Source organism: Rhyacophila brunnea, unplaced genomic scaffold, assembly GCF_057557595.1.
Source record: "Rhyacophila brunnea isolate RB1 unplaced genomic scaffold, BYU_Rbru_1.0 scaffold_20, whole genome shotgun sequence".
Classification (NCBI taxonomy): Eukaryota; Metazoa; Arthropoda; class Insecta; order Trichoptera; family Rhyacophilidae; genus Rhyacophila; species Rhyacophila brunnea.
The window spans coordinates 5,657,204-5,678,647 of NW_028232860.1; the positions used below are offsets into that span (position 1 = coordinate 5,657,204).

General features: G+C 32.0%; 1 protein-coding gene across 1 annotated transcript in view; it reads left to right on the forward strand.

Annotated features, from left to right (window-relative positions):
• The first annotated feature begins 2,118 nt into the window (after positions 1 to 2,118).
• Positions 2,119 to 21,444, forward strand: part of LOC147071114 (protein toll-like) — a 110,431-nt gene continuing 91,105 nt past the window's right edge. Inside the window, exon 1 of the mRNA XM_085948532.1 lies at positions 2,119 to 2,326. Coding sequence (XP_085804658.1) covers positions 2,119 to 2,326 — 208 coding nt within the window. The remainder of the gene's footprint in view (positions 2,327 to 21,444) is intronic.

Sequence of the window (21,444 nt, forward strand, 5' to 3'; positions counted from 1 at the left end):
GACCTTCAGCGCTTCGATTGCTTTTATAGCACCGTTGCAGCGTGAATGTGGGTTAGACATGACGACAGAACCCTTAAGGTTGTGCCACAAGGATAGGATATATCGCATCTTCATCAAGCATCTTCTCGTGGTTACGGTTGTGCTACAAGGTTTTTTTTTTAATTAGGTGCAGAATATATCTATTTTCACTTTTACATTTCCAGTTCAGCGCATCTATTCTATACACAAGACTGCTATCGCCTGCTATCGGCAGTTATTGAGGGTAGTTTATCAAATGTTTGTATTGAGTTATTATAATTGTCACAATAAGTTAACCGTCTAAAAAATCAAAACTGTCTATATCACTCTAAAATTTTGCACAGCCAAGAGAGGTGCTGTTAAAACATTGCCCTTATTGTAACAATTACAACTAACTTATTGTAAAAATAATTACAAGATAAAAAGAACTTTTTATGTACAACGTTTTTAAATTTTCTGTTGAATCATATAAACTTGACTTGACTAGCTTAAACGATCAAAAAAAAATTGTACTTGATATAAATAATACTGAAATGTCATTTTGACATGTCATTATTGATTTTCATAGTAACGCACGTATATATTATTAATAATTTAGTTGCTAGGACCCCAGCCCCCTAACAACCATTAATGGTGTCGAAATAACTTTTCATACAAAACAGAATTAACTGAAAATGAATTCAATTCTACTAAAACATGGCTAAAAGTATTTAAAAAAATGCATTGGCATCGTGTTCTGATATATTCAAAATGTTTCAAATGTCTAGCTACTCGGAAATTTAGTTAAAATCGATTGCAAGATTTGTACCGGACAAAGAACCACCGGACAAACAAAAATAGGAGCTAATAAAAACGCTGTAATAATAATAATACTTCAATACAAAAATATGAAAAACTACCCTCGATAGCCGCCAATAGCAGGATTGTGTATAGAAGAGATGCGCTGATGGAATTCTTTTCTAAAATGCCTGATGTTTTCTCGGGTTCACCGTACAGTGTCAGACACAACTGGAGGTTCCAGAATAAAATCAATGTAAAAATAATACATTATAAATCATGATCAAACAAAAGACCGTAGCCTGCATTTTTAAGCCGACCACTAACTGACTTTTTTGCTGACACAACGATACATTAAACGATGGTTACATTGACTATTTTTATAAACGTCATGGTACAGTATGCGGTGGTTTGCTACGAAGGCATCCATTGCCATCGTGCTTTTACGGTGAACAAGTTTTGATTTATTTATGAATATTTTGTTAGGTGCCAAAGTTCGCAAATACTTGACGAGATATTCAGAAAGCAGAGGCGTCCTTCATTTATATAACGACATGAGTTTGAAATAGTCGAACAGTAACTAAACGTAGAAAATTTGTATAGTTTAGTCGTATTTAATGAGGGGTGTATTTTCAAAGTCAACTTATTCCACCACTTAACGAAAATGAGATGGATGCCAGAATTTAAAGGATAAAAAGTATTTTTTCAATTCCGATGGATTTAAATTTTGTACTATTACATTTAAGTCGTTTTTTGCTACCCCGGTATCGCCTTTCGCCATCTTCAATTACAGTGTAAACTCATCAAAATGCGAATAAACACTGACAACGAATACTATTAACTCTAACTTATATAACAAATCAATACAATAAAGTAGGTTAAAACTCCACTCCAAAATCAAGTCAAGGGTCACAATAAAAAAAAAATAACAAACAAATTATGAATAGTTGAAGTGTTTGTAAAAAATCCCCTAATAATACACACAATAAGCGTATAATAAATCGTCAAAACCTAATAATAGATCATAAGTAATTAACCTGTGCATGCCAAACATGTGGATGTATCAATCAACGAGACAAGTTGCATCATATCGGGATCCCTGCGACCGACCCTCGTTGATAAAATATACCCCATCATAGGCATAGCTCCTCCCGATATACAAAGATAAGTAGCGGCGAATGTCGAAAAAAGGAAGCAGACGCATGATCCCAGACACCCACTCCATGGACACGAAGCAGAGACCTCAAGGCTCAAGTCCAAAAATAGCTTCCTTAAAAGGACAACGGAAGTGGATTGCCTCCCAGAAGAGAGTTGTATCCAGAAATGGAAAGAAAGACTCTGCAATCCTTGGATAGAGCCAACAGAGGAACCCTCGCCGGGACACGAACTTCCTTTCGATGTCTGGAAGGCATTGAACAGACAAAGAGTCGGTGTCACAAGGTGCAAGACAAACCTCAAGAAGTGGGGTGTCTTAACCGGCGGGGATGTCTCATGCGAGTGTGGGGAGGTGCAGAATGCGAAGCATATGTTGGTTTGCCCTCGAATTGGGATTGAGTGTATTGAGGAGGACCTGTTGAAGGCCAATGACAGGGCGGTCTCCGCTGCAACGTTTTGGGAAGGAGCGATGTGATCCCGGACACGATAAGTAAGTAAGTAAGTAATTATTAACAATAAAAATACTACACTCAATAGGTGTAAAATCGGCTATTCAGAGAACAATGGTATAATCAACAAAGTATTTTTTGTATGGAAGAACCGAATAACATTCAATCCAATAGAAAGATCAACTTCAAAAACGGTTTTAGTTACAAAACTAACTTATTCTAATACTAAAAACATATATTATTACATCAACACTGTAAACAGTTTTATGGCTTTGCCAATAAGTTCACTTTGAAAATACACCCCTCATATGTCTAAAAAATATTGCTTCGCTAACAAGATATATTGGATAATAATACCTGAGGGCTCTTGAAACAAAAACGGCAGTCTCCATTTTTGCAATATGTTGACGAGTCGTTTAAAATGGCTTAGATCTTTCTTGTAAGTATAATTTCTGAGAAAAATATTTTGAAATATTATAATATATTATTATTAGTATACAAACAACATTTCCAAAATAAATATATTTTCAGAAATTATACCTATAAGAAAGTTATTTTTTTTTTGACCATCTCCGATCTAATAAGATCATATTATTATGGGCCTCCGCGGAGTGGAGGTTCGTAATAACAGATTTTGTTTTTACGAGAATGGATGTCAGCCAAGCAAGATGTTACACATTTTTAATGGCTCGAAAACATATTAACAGTCAAAATTATCTATGTCGCTCTAAAATTTAGCACAGTCAAGAGAGGTACTGTTAAAATATAGCACTTATTGCAACAATTAAACTAAATTATTGTAAAAATTATAATACTTTCATACAAAAATATGAAAAACTACCCTCGATAGCTGCCGATAGCAGTATTATGTATAGAATAGATGCGCTGATATAGTCTCCAGTATACAAGTAAGGAAGCACCGAATTTCAAACTGGCTCTGCTTTGGTCAATTAATCAAAATTGTTATACTAATACATTGGTACATACGTATCACCAATATATGGGTGATTCAAAATAATTATGGATCAAGTCCATCAAAATGGATCCTGAGATATTTGGACTTAAAGTAAAGTTAAAACTCCTTTTGACGAATTCAGTAATATTTTCACTGTACTATATACTTACCATATTTTGATAGTACATCGATCAATTTAAATAAGTAGTTGAAACATAAAGTTTATTCAGGTCTTATTAATATTAGCAAAAACATAGTAAAACATTTCAAAAACGAATTCGTAGATGGGGTTAGTAATATTTGCATTAAAATATCATGTTGCCAAATGGCATCACTATGCAGTATAGGGTTAATGTTAGCAAATACCTTTTTATACTGCTAAAGAAACTGTCAAAATGGACAAGATTCACATTCAATTTTTTGAATTCTTATTTAATTTAATTGTAATTTGACGATTGAGGGTTACCTTTCACCAGTAGCGAAGGTTGGAGGAAGGCTGTTAAGATTAGACATAAATGGTGCACGCTAAGTTTTGTCATTCATACGTATTTGTTTTCATTTAAATAAGACTAAAATTTACAGACGGTGTCAGTTAGTTTTTAAAATTTATTTAAACACTGCGAAACCAAGCCATAATCAATAATAGTCAAAAAATACTCACCTCTCTATAAAATTTCTAAAATTATCCAATATTTATTCATACATAACTTTGGATGTTTTAAAGATTAAATAATATTTTTATCTATTACAATGTAGTTTAGGCAGGGTTTAATTTATTTAAAAAATGAACTAACATTTTGTGTAATACTATGTATTCTTAATCCAACGAAAACAAATAAGTATGAATGAAAAAGTGTGCACAATTTGGTCCTATTGCTCTAAGTATACAAAAACTATTATGGTATTATAGTTTAGGCATGTTTTAATTGATTTTTGAAAACTAACAAACACCGTCTGTAAATTACAGTATTAATAAAAACAAATACGTATGACTAACAAAGCTTAAAATGTACTATATGAAACTTGATTTGATATTATGAAAACGATTGTTAAAATATTAACATTATTATTCATTTTTTTTTAATAATTTTCGTAATACTGTACGTGCGTTACTGAAGTAGGGTGTAAAATCGTCGTAGTCTTGCGGTGTTTTAACAGGGATTTTGACACACTCTGTCGGGGAAGTTTGATGAACGTTTTTTACTCCACTCATTTCCGCTACAGCCAATTACGAAAACTCATCTACCGCCTCCGTCCCTCTACCTAAAATACGCCTACTTCTCTCACTCTTACTTAAAATTCATCGCTCCCACTGATTAAAACCTTCGCCTAAGTGCTGCCATTGAGAAGGTTTTTTGTTAAAATTCCATGACGATTTTTTCTTGTTATGTCTAGTCGAATATCGACTTGTGGTCGCCATTTACTTTAATTCATTTATTAATTTACATATTATGATACCAATGTTACAACATATCGTCAACTTCTTGTTAAGTCATATTATATACGTCATATTATAATACATCTTAGGTACCAATGCATGACTGCATTCAAATTTGTCCAGTGGCTGTCCATTTTCAAAGCGACGTTGCAATCTTTGCCTTCAGCTTGGCGCCCTCTATTACAACATGAACTTTTATCAGCCTTATTATTCAATAGTTTATTTTGTGGTTAGTTGGGCCAATTGTTGTTGCATTCATCCTTTCTACATCGAGAAAAAGCAGTTATGTGCGGGCTTGTTATAGCTTAGCCGTCATTAACTACCAAGTGACTTAAAACGCATATTATGTTCGACCATCGTTGCGTTAAACCTGATACGGTTTGAGCGAGCGTTGCGTCTATCATCTATCCTGAACTTTTCTTCATCATTCATCCTAAAACCAAGCAAAGCCGTGAAAGAAGTGACATGAACCGTCCGTTTACCAGTGCGTGAGTGCGTCAACGCCGAAACGGCTCCAGGAAGCGCTAGCACTCTCAACATAAAAAGGTCAGTATCTGGCATCATCCTGTGTAACCCCTCCCCCCTCTACGATTTCCGTAATCCACCGCCATCACCTTCAAATTATAGTCGACTATGAAAAGCGCTACCAGTGGTCTTTTCGCCTTATGATCAACAAGGATCTATCCTTGCAACTTCATTCCTAGTAGTTTTTAGATTTCAGTTACAGTATTTATATTATGCGCTTACAAAGTGAATTCGCCACAAAATATTTATTCAACAATAGTCTCTTTGTGGTCGCAACACTATAGACTAGCAATCATATCGTCATATCCGCCAACAGCATACAATAAACAACTGGCTCTCTTTTGTGAACTGTAAAGAGGTTCGGTCGTCTTTAGGTTTAAGTACTGACTCAATTCCAGCCAGCATATTATTGTGATCATCTTGCTAGAAATATCGTCCGTTGGGATGAAATAAAACTTTTGGATACTATTATTATAAGGTTGTACATTTATTATTCATTGTTATATTCTATATATATAAATATTCATAAGTTTACCGAAATTCTATTCATGTAGTTCATTCTGTAGACGTTAACCTAGAATATTTTTTTATTAGTGTTAGAACTTTAGATCATACCGTAAGGCTAATAGGCCTTCCATAGAAATAGGCCAAACTGAACCATTTATTACACTCTTATCTTACGCTGTTTCTGTTTATAACCATTTACTAACTTATCGAGCGTTCATCGAATTTCGTGAAAAACTGTATACAGAAATCGCGTCGTGTTCCGTCATGCATTACTCAAATCATAGTGATCGAGTCAGGAGACCATCATGTCAGTAACTAGGTAGAATATAAAGAACTGTAGAGGTTTACTCAACCCTACAACTGACGCATTATTGTCTATGCTCATTTATATTATATCATAGGCAATAATACGAACAGGAAATGACATGCGATAAATCAGTTACATTCCGGCCAATCCGACAAATTATGCGCGCAACTCCTCATAACGTTAAACTTAAAATCAAATTCCAATTTACAATGTAAACATATCAACTCAACATAAAAATTAATTTAACAGTTCTGTATATTGCCGTGTATATCCAAACTTATTATGTACAATACAAAACCACGAAATACCAATACAGTGAATTATTCAATTGTATCCCGAATATACCATGTCACGCATAACACATCAAGTTATCAAATAAGATAACTTTAACATGGGGGACAACCTCAGCATATAAGTTATTGATACCCCCGATAGAACTTCCAGACCCCATGGTATCTAACTGAATCCAATACACAGAAAAGGGAATGTTAACAATCAATGTCTGAGAGCCATACGCGGTAATATTGCCATAATATAATAATTAATATGCATCAAAATATTCTGAAAAAGATCAACTGAACATCTTCAATAAATGATTCGTCTCGTAGGAGGAGTGTTGTATAATGAATGATTTTTATAGATTATTATTATCTATTTTATGATAGTAGGTTCAGATCTCACATCTTAAAAAAAAATATATGTTGTTTTTTCAATGTGCGTGCAATCCGGTGTGACAGTTTGATAAGTTTGGCGAATAACTAACATCACTAAACATTCTAAAAAATTGGTAACGTACCTACCACCTACTCTTTATAATGTATTCATATACAATTTATCTCAATCAGTGTGATATTTCGTCGGAAAACACTTTGTAACAGTATGATAAATATATTTTCAATCTTATATCCCCCAAGTCAATTAAAATAACTCAGTGCCGCGAAGGCAAATGGTCCAAATTAAACGGAACTAAGGGGATGCAAAATTTAGAGTTTCCATCAGGAAGTTTTAATTGTGTACCTTGTTAGAAAAAATGCAATTTTCCATTGGGAATCGAACAAAGAGTTTTGGCGGGAACATTTATATTCCGGAAATCCCCCGCGTCAACTGAGAAGCATCTTTAATTGGGACATTCGAGTTTAATTCGGAAATTTGTTTTAAGTTTTTTTGACTAATTAATAAATGAGAGAATATTTGGTAAACAATTCATTCGAATGCAAACATATTTGAATGTTTTTCGTTTATTTACAACTAAAAATATCATTTTTATATATTATATACCTACAAAACGTTTGAATCAGAATTACTGTTGAAAATTATATTGTCTATATAAAAAAAAGATAACATTACTTATATAATAGTAGATAGTTTGTAATAATAGGATAGTTTTGGTTGAGTTTTGATATTTTGTCGTAATATTATATCATATAGTTTATTAAAAATATATGACAGTAAATATTTTGAAGCAAGCATACATACCTTATTTAATTATTAATCTTTAAAATGTTAAAAATAATTAATTTAAGTACCTTAATGTTATTATAATATGATGTTTTACATTATAAATTAGACAAAAATTATAGCAAGCAAAGTAGGCTCTTGTGTTCCAATGGACCTAAATAAGTCAGTCGATTCTTATTTTGAAAATTTCAGGTACGATTCAGGTACGAAAAGCCTATATATTCTAAACTGTTTCAAAACTATTAAATTACTATACTTCTTCCATTGGAAAGCACGTGATGTTGCAGTATTCTCTATTAATCTAATATTTGTTTTTTTATCACATGTAATAGGTATAATTATTTTTTTATTTTAACAACTTACTATGAGCCAATGATAGTAGTGTAGTTAAAAAGTATTGTAATAGTATGAGTCAAGCAATCAAACACCCTTGATTTGAGAAAAACACAAAAAATATATTGTAACCTCACTAGAAATCAAACCCGGAGCCCCCGGATGAAAGAACAGTTCATTACGCACTTACTACAATGTGTTTACTTAGCTACTGTAATTAATTTCTTTTATTGTGTTAACTGTCAATTCATAGTGGAAATCCGTTGTATTATTGATTTAATTTAATAAAACAATTTTTTTAGTACTTCTTTCATTTTAATAAATAAATCTGGACCGGTGTCGACCTCCTCAGAGGGACATTTTCAACTGAATAAACTTTATAACCCCCCTTTTAACACCCACGATGGCGGTATATGATGTCGTGGGTCCCAGGTTCGAATCCTGGGTCTGGCAAGAACATACATTGTTTTTCAATTTGAGTATGAGTCAGAGTATGGACCTAATAGGTTGAGCAAGTGGCTGCCGTCCATTTCCCGTAAAAACATAATCTGTCAATATCAAAATCCACTCTGTGGAGGCCCATATGATCAAATTAGGATCGGACATGGTCCAAATGAATGAATAAAACTTTATGAAACGGGTATTCATCAAAACAAATTCAATAGCAGACACAAGTATTCGACCAAGACATTGAATTATCCATCCAACATCCAGTAGCAATTAAATTCAAATAAATGAAAATGGATAATAATATTCCATAATACATCATTAAGGACACAAACAAATTAAACAAAATATTTTAAATTATTAAAATAAAGCAAAATATGAAGCAAGTACCTACATACAATAACAATTCAATATAACACCAAACAAAAATTTATGGTTGATTAATCATAATAAAAAAATGTGTTTTAATAAATTAAATCTGTTAATACTTTAATTGAATTTAGTGGAATATTATAATGATCCACAGGGTTAAAAAAGGAACCATTAAGAGTAAACAATAAACTTTGTTAGTTAAACTTACGTATTTGTTTTATTGCACTAAGACTACAGCTTACATTTATGGTGTTGGTTTATTGTTAAAAATCAACTAAACTCTGCCTTATCCAAACCAGAAAAGTTTTGGTATACTTTGGGCAATACGACAGAATTTTGAATACTTTTTCATTCATACTTATTGGTTTTCGTTGGATTGAGAATAATATATATTACAATTATTGTTGGTTCATTTTAAAGCCCTGCCTAAACCAAACTATAATATCTAGATAAAAAAAATATGGTACTGTTCGGTTACCTAACCTAACCAAACCTTACCTAACCTAACCCAACCTAACCTAACCAAAACTAACCCAAACTAACAAATAATCCAGTTTATCGGCTATTTTCAAAATGCGTTTTCCGCTGTATTCCGTATAACCGAACAGTACCAAAAATATTATTCTAAGTATCTATAGGTAATATATCCAAAGTAATGTATGATTTAATTTGCATAGTTTTAGATATTTTATGGATAGACGAGTATTTTTTAAATATTATCTATTATGGCTTGATTTTCGCAGGGTTTAATTGAATTTTAAATACTACGAGTAGTTAGCACCATCTGTGAATTGTAGTCTTATTTCAATGAAAACAAATACGTATGACTGACAAAGTTTAGTGTGTACTATTTATGGCGGATCTTAAAAGCCTACCTCCACCTTTCGCCACTATCTATACTGTTATAGTTTGAATAAAAAACCAATAATAAAAAATATTTGAACTCCTAAATAACTTCCAAAAGGATAACGATTTTTGGCGATTGTTTAAATATTTTATTGGCGAAAAAAACAAACCTTTTTATCAGGCAATACTTACAAAACGACCCTTACAAAATCAACCCTTATCTTGGAATGCCCACTGGAGCCAATGGGTCGAAACTAATTGAGAATATCTCCCTTATTCCTTCTGAAAGAGTATCGTTAGAGTAGAGTAAGTATTTTATCAAAACAATATCTTAATATCCACATAGACAATAAATTATGGCCTCATCGTTGGATTCAGTTATTTATTGGTAATGATAAAAGCAATACAATATATTATAACGAACGAATATTTTCACATACGAGTAGTATGTATTCAAATGCATATTATGCATTAATATAAATTATTGTGGAAGCAGTGAATTGCATACTAGATGAGATAAGACTCAAATAATAATATAATATGAAAATTGGTTGAAAATATGAATTATGTAGTCAGTGTTTTTATTATAACAGAAATATTTACGATAGGGAGGGTATGATAATATGGTAACGGGAATAAAAATGATTATAAGCGTTTTAATAAATAAAATATTGCAAATTAAATGTAAGTTAAATATATTTAATATATATTATATTATATGTAGGGCTAAAAATAGAACTAGACCAAGTGACAAAAACCTACTTCTGAGATATTAAGCTTTGAAAGTTTTTGTCTACTAACAATAATTAATATATATATTTTTTGAAAAGTTTCTGACTAACTGAGTGTAATAAAATAAACATTTATCAATTTAGTATTGCGTTTTTTTAAATATGTTATGATTTTCAAGATCATAAAGTTTCAAAAAATATGTTTTATGTGTAAGAATACAGTCGCATACCAAGTCACATAATATATTATTTTGAAAAATCTTTTGATTTTAAGATCTATTCGTGGAAAGTTTTTATTTAAATAATAAAATAAAAGAAAAATGTGTTCCCGGGTCAATTTCGTTATCAATTTGTTATAATTGTTAGAATTTATTGAATACCAAATCCTATATTTTGTGACCGCTACCGCTTGCTGAACACATGCGTCCTATCAGTGCCTAGCATGGCTGTAAGACGTGGTATCATACCAAGATCAAAGGGTCTCACTTTTGAATGTTGAGAATCAGTATCTCCGGTGAATCTAGTTAGACTGATACGACTACATTACAAATACTTGTAGAGTTTGTAAGTTGACAGATCTGATCAGAAATATATTATTCATGTGGCCGGGGGTGTGTTCTTTACAGTGCAATTTTTAGCACTCTTATTGCACATATACATAAATTCCTGAAGCGATCTGATGCTGGACCGTAATATAGTGATGTAAGTAAATAGTTAAGTATTTTATATTGTATTACAAACTATAGGACATGGATGTGCTTACGTATTTTATTATAAGTTAAGACATTGTACAAGAAGCTCGCATATATTATACGAGGATGTCGTCCCCTGCAAAGTGTAAATCAATTTTCCCTATACCCCAATAGTAAAGTTACCCAAAGGGGAAATGTTCAGAAAGGTCATTCAGATAAGGCGACCCGATAAACTAAGGAAATATACAAAGGGTTGTTTCGGGTAAATGTTTGTTAGTATGTTGGGAAAAGTAATATTATTTATTCTTTTGATCCGTGTCACCAAAAAATACAACGGTCAGCACTTGACTTATTCATTTTTACGTACAAGGTACTTATTTATTAATATTTTACTCGCTACAAAATAAAATCTACTCTGTAATTTAAGAACTAACCCCTACTTTTAATAATCAGTCCTTGAGACGAAGCTGTAAACTTCGATGGTAGTGCTATTTATTGCTTATATTTTGATTACAATATGTTAAACTGTTTGTAAAATAATGATTGTTACTTAATCAAATTCAAATTTATTATCTTTAGGATGCTCACAGCATTATTTGAAAAATAGTGTTTTTAATAATTTAAAAAAACAAAGAAATAAAGGCAGTATTGGTAAAAATACCTTTCTTGTGGTTATGTTATCAATGCAGTCATTGGCCACCCGAAGAAAGATTGCTCTTTTAATGCTTTCCTTTTTACTTCTTCGTGGGTTCGTTTAAAATCCGTGTGTACTGGTACTTATTATTTAGTCATCCAGTAGTACCAAAGAGGTACGAAACGTCCGCAAGGGAAACCTAGAGGCCGCCGGATCGATGAAATGATAAAGTTCTGCGGAAGTACGTGGCAACGCAACGCACAGGACAGAGAGAAGTGGAATCAGCCTGAAGATGCCTTCATCCAGCAGTGGATATATTCAGGTTGATTATGATGATGATATCAGTGTTATTATGTATATGATATTATATTATAGCTAAAGTGAATTTAGTAAAGATGTACACAACCCAGTGGGTGAAGATAGTTTTGAAATTACTTTGATTGAACATAAATATGATGTGAACAGGCATGAAATGTGTTCGCAAAATGAAACGCTTCCGGTGACCCTAAAATTTTGGAAAGTTAGTGAAACTGTTCCCGAGGGAATGACGCTTTTTTCGCGCAAATTTTTCTCCCACGCGTCCTGGCAAATAAAAATCACAAAAGAAAAACGGAACTCGATTTGCTACTTTTTTCTAGATGAAATAGGGTTACGATTTTTTTTGGGAAAATATGTGTTATTCTAGGTGTAATAATGTTTTTTTCTGCTTGGATTACGTATCGATTTGGAAAAATAAAGTTTTCCTACGGCCTTACGTCGTTATTTAAAAATAAATAATTACAAGATAAAAAGAACTTTTTATATACAACGTTTTTAAATTTTCTGTTGAATCATATAAACTTGACTTGACTAGCTTAAACGATCAAAAAAAATTGTACTTGATAGAAACAATACTGAAAAGTCATTTTGATTTCCATAGTAATGCACGTATATATTAATAATTTAGTTGTTAGGACCCCAGACCAGCAACCAATAATGGTAGATTGGATTACGGATTTCTTCCGAAATAACTTTTCATACAAAACAGAATTACCTAACTGAAAATGAATTCAATTCTACTTTAAGATTGCTAAAAGTATTAAAAGAATACATTGGCATCGTGTTCTGATATATTCTAAAAGTTTTAAATGTCTAACTAGTCGGGAAGTTAAAAATCGATTGCATGATTTGTACTGGATAAACAACCACCGGACAAATAAGAATACGACCTAATAAAAACATTTTATTAAAATATTACTTTATTATAATGAGGACTTTACAACCAGAACGCGAATATAATAACATATCACATGAAATCTTTGTTTATTGAATCGATGTGCGTATTAATTACAATCTGAGAAGATAATTCGTAACCAATTCGGTACTGTGATGGCAGACGGTTATAACTGCTGGTTTTTTCACTTTTTTAGTTTTCTTCCATAATATGTTTCAAATTGTACATTATTTATGTGGCAAAATATTAGAGACGCAAATTTATTGGTCATAAAGTAACGTTAAAAGATATTTACATCTGACCAAATTTGAAAAAAGTTGATATGGTAAAAAAAATGTAAGATAAATAATATGAAAATATTTTCTCATAAATACTTTTTGGACATTCAATATTTGGACACAATAAATTTAAATTTAATGTCAGGTGCTGAACGACTCACTAATGGTTATATTATTTTTATACACAAATTCAATGATTTAAAAACTATGTAAACATGGTATAATTTATTAAACGATATATTAAAACGTTTATTAAAAACATGTTAACAAAGTTAACTAGAACAGAGACGCCGTAAACTTTGAAATAAATCTCCAACCAAGATTAAATAAAAAGTACCTAATTGCATTTGACAAAGAGCTAAGCAAAGAAGACTTAAGTCACAGGTGCCCTCTTAACGAAATCAGTCGGCTCAGTCAATAATTGAAAGCCTTCAGGAAACCAGTCCTTATTAAGTTAATTATTAGAGATGTTTTTACCTTACTCACTTTCCGATTTCGTTTGACCCAAATCAAACTCAACGGCTTTACTTAGACTGTTTGTAGAAGGATACTCGTATATATTATTTTCAGTGGATATAATGGTAAATCTCAGTTAGTGCATTTTTGAGATAGATTATTTGGGATTACCAGATTTATTCACATTTAAAATTTATATTTGAATTCGGCATTAACTCAATGACAGCTTTAAACAACGACAGGTACTTAACAGATTTTCAAAGTATATATTTTAGATAGTTAGTATTAGACTTTGTTGTACGTTTTTAAACGAGGTTCTAATAAGTTCGATAAATAAGAAATTATTAACAAGAAATAACGCAAAACGATAAATGAATTGAGCGGAATGACTGCAAGAGATTGCAACGATATGCCAATCATTGTTAGATATGTTGTTGTGGATGGAGGAGTCGAGATTTGGTGGTTGATCCGATAGATAGAGGAGCGAGTTTTATTTGCAGCGTAAACAGTCGGTACAAGAGTATGTTACAGTAATTATGTTACAATACTTATGATACTGTTACAAAGTCCAAGTCTCGGTAGAATGAGATGTTGTGCGGAGCGATATAGAGACTGAGACCGGGAACTTATATTCGAATGACATGTCCAATGAATTATAATCCGCTATTTATTGACGTGTATTATACGCGTATTTATTGACCTGAAAGACCGCTAAATACTATCTACAGAGTGTATGCAGCGGAGCTACGGGACGCTGGTTTGACCTGGAACAAACCAAGAAGACTGGCGAGCGACAAGAATTCTTGGAGGCACCACGTGTTGTCCATATGCCCCAATTAAGAGGTGGATATGACCAAAGAAGAAGATTTATTGACGTACTCACAATCAAAATAATATAATCTTGAAAAGAATATTTAGAAAATAGTTATTATAATTGTGTCAGCTATTATATGGATTATATGGAGCTATTATATCGGACATAGCTGATAATGTGGAAAAATAGATATAGCGAAAATATTAATTTCAGTAAGCTATTTACTGAATTTGCCAAAATTGGACACTACGGGAAATCGATGTTAAAGAATTTGTAATTGTGGTAATGTATTTTATATCGCCGATCAATATGCTGACACGGATTGAGCTGTTTATCCCCATAGATAATATTGAATGTTCTAAATAATATAGTTGCTCTCGATGGTCAAGCGACTTAACCGTCGGCTTATAATGTCGTGGATCCCATTTTTAAATCATGGGTTTGGTAAATACATAATATTATTTTTGAATTTGTGTTTGGAGTCAAAGTATGTGCTTAATAGGTTGAGCAAGTGGCTGACGTCCATTTCTCGTAAAAACAAACATCTGTCAACACAAATCTCCACTCTGTGGTTGCCCATATTATGATTCTATTAGGATCGGACATAGTCAAAAGAAAAAAGAAGGCATAGCTTAAAGAAAGCAAGATTATTTTGAATACTGATTGTGTACATCAATACAAACTAAAGAATAATGAAGAATTTTATAAATACTGAATACGGATAGCCTACTAGGAATACTTTGTCAGCATTTTATATGAAACACTGATAAAGTACCTAACCGTTAATTAATTATTTAAACTTTTTATTAACGATTAATTTATATTAAGACATTCAATTTATTCTATTTCAGGTTTTAAGCTTCTCATATCAATTTAAAAAATATTAATTACAAGATAAAAATAACTTTTTATATACAACGTTTTTAAATTGTCTGTTGAATCATATAAACTTGACTTGACTAGCTTAAACGATCAAAAAAAATTGTACTTGATAGAAATACTAAGTAATGAAATGTCATTTCATATTGATTTCCATAGTAACGCACGTATATATTATTTAATTATTTAGTTGCTATGACCCCCTAGCAACCAATAATGGTATCTAAATAACTTTTCATACAAAACAGAATTAACTAAAAATGAATTCAATTCTACTTAAAGATGGCTAAAAGTATTAAAAAAATGTATTGGCACCATGTTCTGATATATTCTAAAAGTTTCAATTATCTAGCTAGTCGGGAAGTTAGTTAAAAATTGATTGCAAGATTTGTACCGGACAAACAACCACCGGATAAATAAATAAGAATACGACTTAAGAAAAACGTTGTAAAAATGTTTTTTAAGTCGTCCTTTATAAAATGACAACACCAACAACATGGCAGGAAATGACTTTACTATGACCTTTGTCCCCTGTATTGCAACCTGTCATGACATGACATCAAGATTTGGTAGAGACGTCAATTCTCAAAGCTCAAATGTTGAGACTTTTTGAAATATAGCTGATGCATATGTAGCGTCCCGCTCAACACAACCATAATCCAGTCCATCACTGGCCTCCGGGCGCACACAATTTTACACACGCACGCACACAAATTTAAATTACATCCGTATTTAATCAAATCAAATAAACCCATTGTAGGTTTTTGTGGTAGTCGGGTGATGAGTGAAACACGTGAGAACTTATTTGACTTAATTAAATAAAGATACTTACATAAAATTAACATATTATAATAATTGAGATCTATCTGTGTGAGTGTGTAATTATCGAGTGTTTCACCCGGAGGCCTATGATGGACTGAGTCACGGTTTGATTGGTAGTGTCCCACAATTTAATTTTATGTAGCTATATTTCAAAAGTCTCAACATTTGAGCTTTGAGAATCGATGTCTCTACCAAATCTTAGGGGTACATTGCTACTACCGCGTTACAATTTATGAGTGGACATGGTATCCCTTAGTGATTTAAGTAGTCATGAAGGGATGCTTCACGTGTTCCGGATACCGCCAGAGAGTGCAAAACTCCGTACAATTATTGTCGCAAAACCTTAAGGCATAAAGCCCATTGGCGCAGCGAGTGCGGCGCTCGCGCAAAATTTCTACAAGTGGCGCGTAAATCATCAAAAATACAACGTAATCAAATACGCCAGCACCCACTGGACTTAACGATGCCTTGCGCGCCGCCTGCCGCATGAGTCACCGTTTTTCGCTTCTCGGCGATACGATTTAATGAAAATACAAAGAAGTCCGTTCATTGAACACGGCTACCAAAATTACGCTGCTTGAGGCGTCGTCGATCGACGGGCCAAAAGCAATTATTTAATAACAGAGAACCCATTGTTTTATTTTATTCCGTATCATTATATTTTGCTGGTTGAATAATGTCGTCGTAAATATTTATTACAAGCCCCAAAATAATTTAATATTTTTATTGCTTTGTTATGAGAGACGCTGTAAAAATAATTGTTTTGTGCTGCTTGGGCCGCTTATTACATAGGTGAAGGGTAATGCGCGGTGAGAGACGTGTGATTATGGTTATAAATACGCCGAGCGAGAGAATTGGCGCGACCTTGTGCGTGCCATATGTCCCAACACGGGAATATGACAGAGTGAAGTAAGTTAGTAAATATGCAAATATATCAGGCCATACGATATTAAATAAATTTTCGTAAACAATATATTGTATATATCACTATTTTATATACCATATATTTTATTACCATATATATCATAGATACGTACCTACTCCACTCATATGGTGAGCAAAACCTTTAAGTCCACGGTAGCAACACAGAATATTATATAGAATGTGAGAAACGATTTTATTACAACGTTTTTATTAGCTCGTATTCTTATTTTTCCGGTGGTTTTTTATCCAGTACAAATCTTGCAATCGATTTTAAACTAACTTCCCGACTAGTTAGATATTTGAAACTTTTAGAATATATCAGAACACGGTGCCAATGCATTTTTTTAATACTTTTAGCCATCTTTAAGTAGAATTGAATTCATTTCCAGTTAATTCTGTTTTGTATGAAAAGTTATTTCGGAAGAAATCCGTAATCCAATTCACTATTATTGGTTTCTAAGGGGGTGGTCCTGGCAACTACATTATTAATATATACGTGCGTTACTATGGAAATCAAAATGACATTTCAGTATTCTATATTTGTTTGTTTTTTTATTTACTTCATATCAAGTACAAGTTTGAGCATATTGAGCATAATATTTCAAAGGAAAATTTAAAAACTTTGTATATAAAAAGTTTTTTTTTGTCTTGTAATTATACAATATAATTTTCAATTTTCAATTGAGAACGTGTGAATTTATAATACGGAAATTGTGATGGATGGAGAAATTATGGTTTTAAAATTGCTAATTCATATTATATTTATCTATAAGTCTCATAAAAAGAATCGTGTATCTACATTTAAAAAACAAAGTTTTTGTTAATAATTGTTATTGTCGTTGTTTTTAATATTCTTGATGATAACAACTATTTAGATTTCTTTTATTTGGTTAACTGTCAATTCATGGTGGAACTGCATTGTATTGTTGTTTTAATTTAATAAACCACCATTTTTTTGTAGTACTTATTCCACTTTTAATCAATAAATTAGGACCGGTTTCGTGCGCTTCAGAAGGACATTTTCAACTCAAGTTGAAAATTGCGTTTCAACTCTAAGTTGAAAATGTCCTTCTGAGGCGGACGAAACCGGTCCGAATTTATTGATAAAAGTGGAATAAGTACTACAAAAAATTGCGTTTTATTAAATTGAAACAACAATACAAAACTATTTAGGTTTTGAAGTAATTTGAAACAGTACTCAACTGTTTTTTTTATATAAAATATCACATTATTTTGTCAACATGTTTAGAATTTGAGATCAAAGATAAATAGAAAATGGCGGTATTAATTTGGTGACTGAATTCGGGCAAGGATTTTATTATGCCATAGGTTAAACGATTAAAAAACCGAAAACAAAGTTTGACAAAAATCATTTTAGATAAACGTGAGAATCGTTTAAAAAAGCAATATTAACAGGTCATTGTTTTGTGTGGTCTCTCGTCTAGACAGAATCATAAAATAAATAATAAAAAAAAACGAATTCCACTTTGACATTCTTCGCGTTTCAATTATTAAGGTTTTAAAAAGGTAGATAGATACACAAAACAGTTTGTCCTAAGCCATTATGAAATGACGATAAACGCAACCAATTAAATTCAAATGAAAAAAGTTTTCAGTTTTTCGAAAATAGAAAGGTTTAATTTTGTTTTTTTTTTTTTTGAAAAACAGAATATAGCTTTTGTTTTATTTTTTATTACCTACAGTGATTTTTATATCGGGTGATATTTTCAATAAGCTTTTTTATTTTTCAGCTAACAATACAAAAAAATCAACAACCCAATTCAGTTTTGTAATGGCAAAGTTTTCACGGTAATGTTATTTTTCGGAAATAAATTTGAGAGGACTTATTATTTATTATTTTTTCAAATACTTTTTCAACGATTATTTTTTGATATAGGCTTACATTCTAATCTCTACTCCACGGCAATTATAACAATATATTATTCTACTCTTCTAATTAGGTAATAATATTTTTTCTTAAATAAAATGAAAAAAAAAATCAAACCAATGAGATATGCTACGGTTGTATATATATTATGTGCATACCAATAGTGTGCGGTGTTTTTTGAGATTGGGCATATCCTTTAAATGCATGTAAGTAAGTTGAAATTGTAAGAGGTATTTTCATATACATATAAAAAATTATCATGCTGGACTTTCCAATTTTTAAATACACTAGGTATTCAAGGTTATTCATTTTATATATAATGAACATAACAAATTATAAATTTAAAGCGTTCACGATAATATGACATAAAATAAGTGTAAGTTTGAGTTGCGCACGCCGCTCAACGCTCCGCCGAACGCATCCACCCTGGCCGTACACTTAGGTGGTGAGCAGGCTTAAATACGTAGCCGTTCCACATTTTCCAATAATGGTGGCAGTTTTTCCAGTAAACTTAGAATCCGCATCAGTCTGCATTCAGCCAACTCGGAATCGCATATAGTACATCAAGGTTGTATTCGATGAGGACTAAAATAATTAATTATCGTTTGTTCACTGCATGCGTGCACTCCTCTATGGCTATAAGATATTATGTCATCTAACCAAGCATCAAAGGTCTTGACTTTTGCCATTTTAGAATTGACGTTTCCACAGAATCTTATTGGTAGATTAGTACGACCGTGGTATAAACACTTGAGTATATACTGTAACCAGTGATTGAAGCAGTAATTAAGAGACGCTTGACGTGATCCGAATGCCAACAGAGAGTGCGTACTCCATAAAAATATTGTCGCAAAACTTCAAGGGTTTCGTCGCCACGGCCAACCGTCCCCCACAAGGTTTGAACGAAAACAAACTATAAATAAGTGCGAGCGAGAAAGCATACGGCACGCTTATATTATCTCCGCAATATGCATTGGAGTAATATAGAATTTTTATTGCTGAATTAAATATTTGTTGTACACGTCGCCGGTAAATATTAATTTGGATGACTACAGTCATATAAAAACTGCGAGCTGGTAATTATTTTTAGTTCCTTATTTTAGTAAAACATATGGTTAACTATGTTATGTTTAAATTTGCTAGCCTTACCGAGAAGCAACATATTTGTATAGCGTTTGGTTGTTAAGTTAATAATAATAAAATTGAGGTTCTACTGTGTGTTATACGCAAAAAACACGGCTTCATTTAATCATCCACTCTCTTTATATTATTACTCTGAGCCTCTTACCTCGCAACGGTACTACGAAAGTGATCTACGTGCTGTATCACGCGATCTCAAGGTGTAAGATGTGGTGATAGATTAAGGGAAGTGACATGACCGCTTGCCGTATTTTTCAATGCTGGGATATGTCTGGGTGAAGTAAATATGTTCGGATATCTGATTTTTATCGAAAATACATAATTAGATGACACCTGTCAAATTGATATCAATTTAGAGTACTGCGTGCTGTCTTTTATGCATTATTTATTATTTGTATCTACTTAATAATCTAAAAATTGGCAGACTTGCGCTATAGCTCGCTTATTTAAATAAATATTACTATATATTGAAGCTTTACAATACGTATTATTGGAGAAAACATTTCAAATTGACTTAAAACAATACATCATGTGCCAGAAACAGTGCATGAACAACAAATTGGGATGGTAGAGAAATCGTTGTGAAAAATACACATTTCCCAGAAAGTTTGCTTACAGCCAAACACTCGTGAGTAACAATTTGCAAGACAAACAAGAGGTTTGCAGAACCTCTGTTGTCTTTATCCTACGCAAGATGGGTGCGGGGGCGGGGTTGGGAAACGCTGTTTGTTTATATTTTGCGTAGGTAGGCAGTGACGGATTAACTTTGGGAACGGTAGAAAGAGAATAATGGAGTAAGCAATGCAAGAATTTGCTTTTTGTAGTTTTCATTGTTGTATTTTTAAATCTCAAATGATGTTTAACTTTGTTCACGATGTTTACAGAATTATACATAATGTGAAAGAGTTGATTGGAATTAACGATTAACATCTACATAATTATTATAATTATTTGAGATGTGATTAAAAGAAATGAAAAAGAGAAAATATCCTTAGGTAAGTATAATAAATATAATATTATGAATGGCTAAGACTGCTGGGCGGCATGATTCTTCGGCCGGTATTAGATTATCAAATATATTTTATGAAGAATATTATATAAAAAATAAGCTGTAGTAAAACATCTTTCATTAATGCAAATCCTCTACCTACCAGTGGCACCTAGCAGAAAAACACAAAGCTTTAAATTTGAAACATTTTTTTGATAGTTTAAAATTTTAACTTACATACTGTATGTAGGTATTAATTAATTTAATATTTATTACCTATATTTGAAAACATTAAAAAGAAAATATTTTATAATTTAAGTCAAAGATAAACAGTTACTAAAATAAGTTACTTATTTTTTTATATATAAAATGTGAATTTGTTAAAAGATCCCATCTTA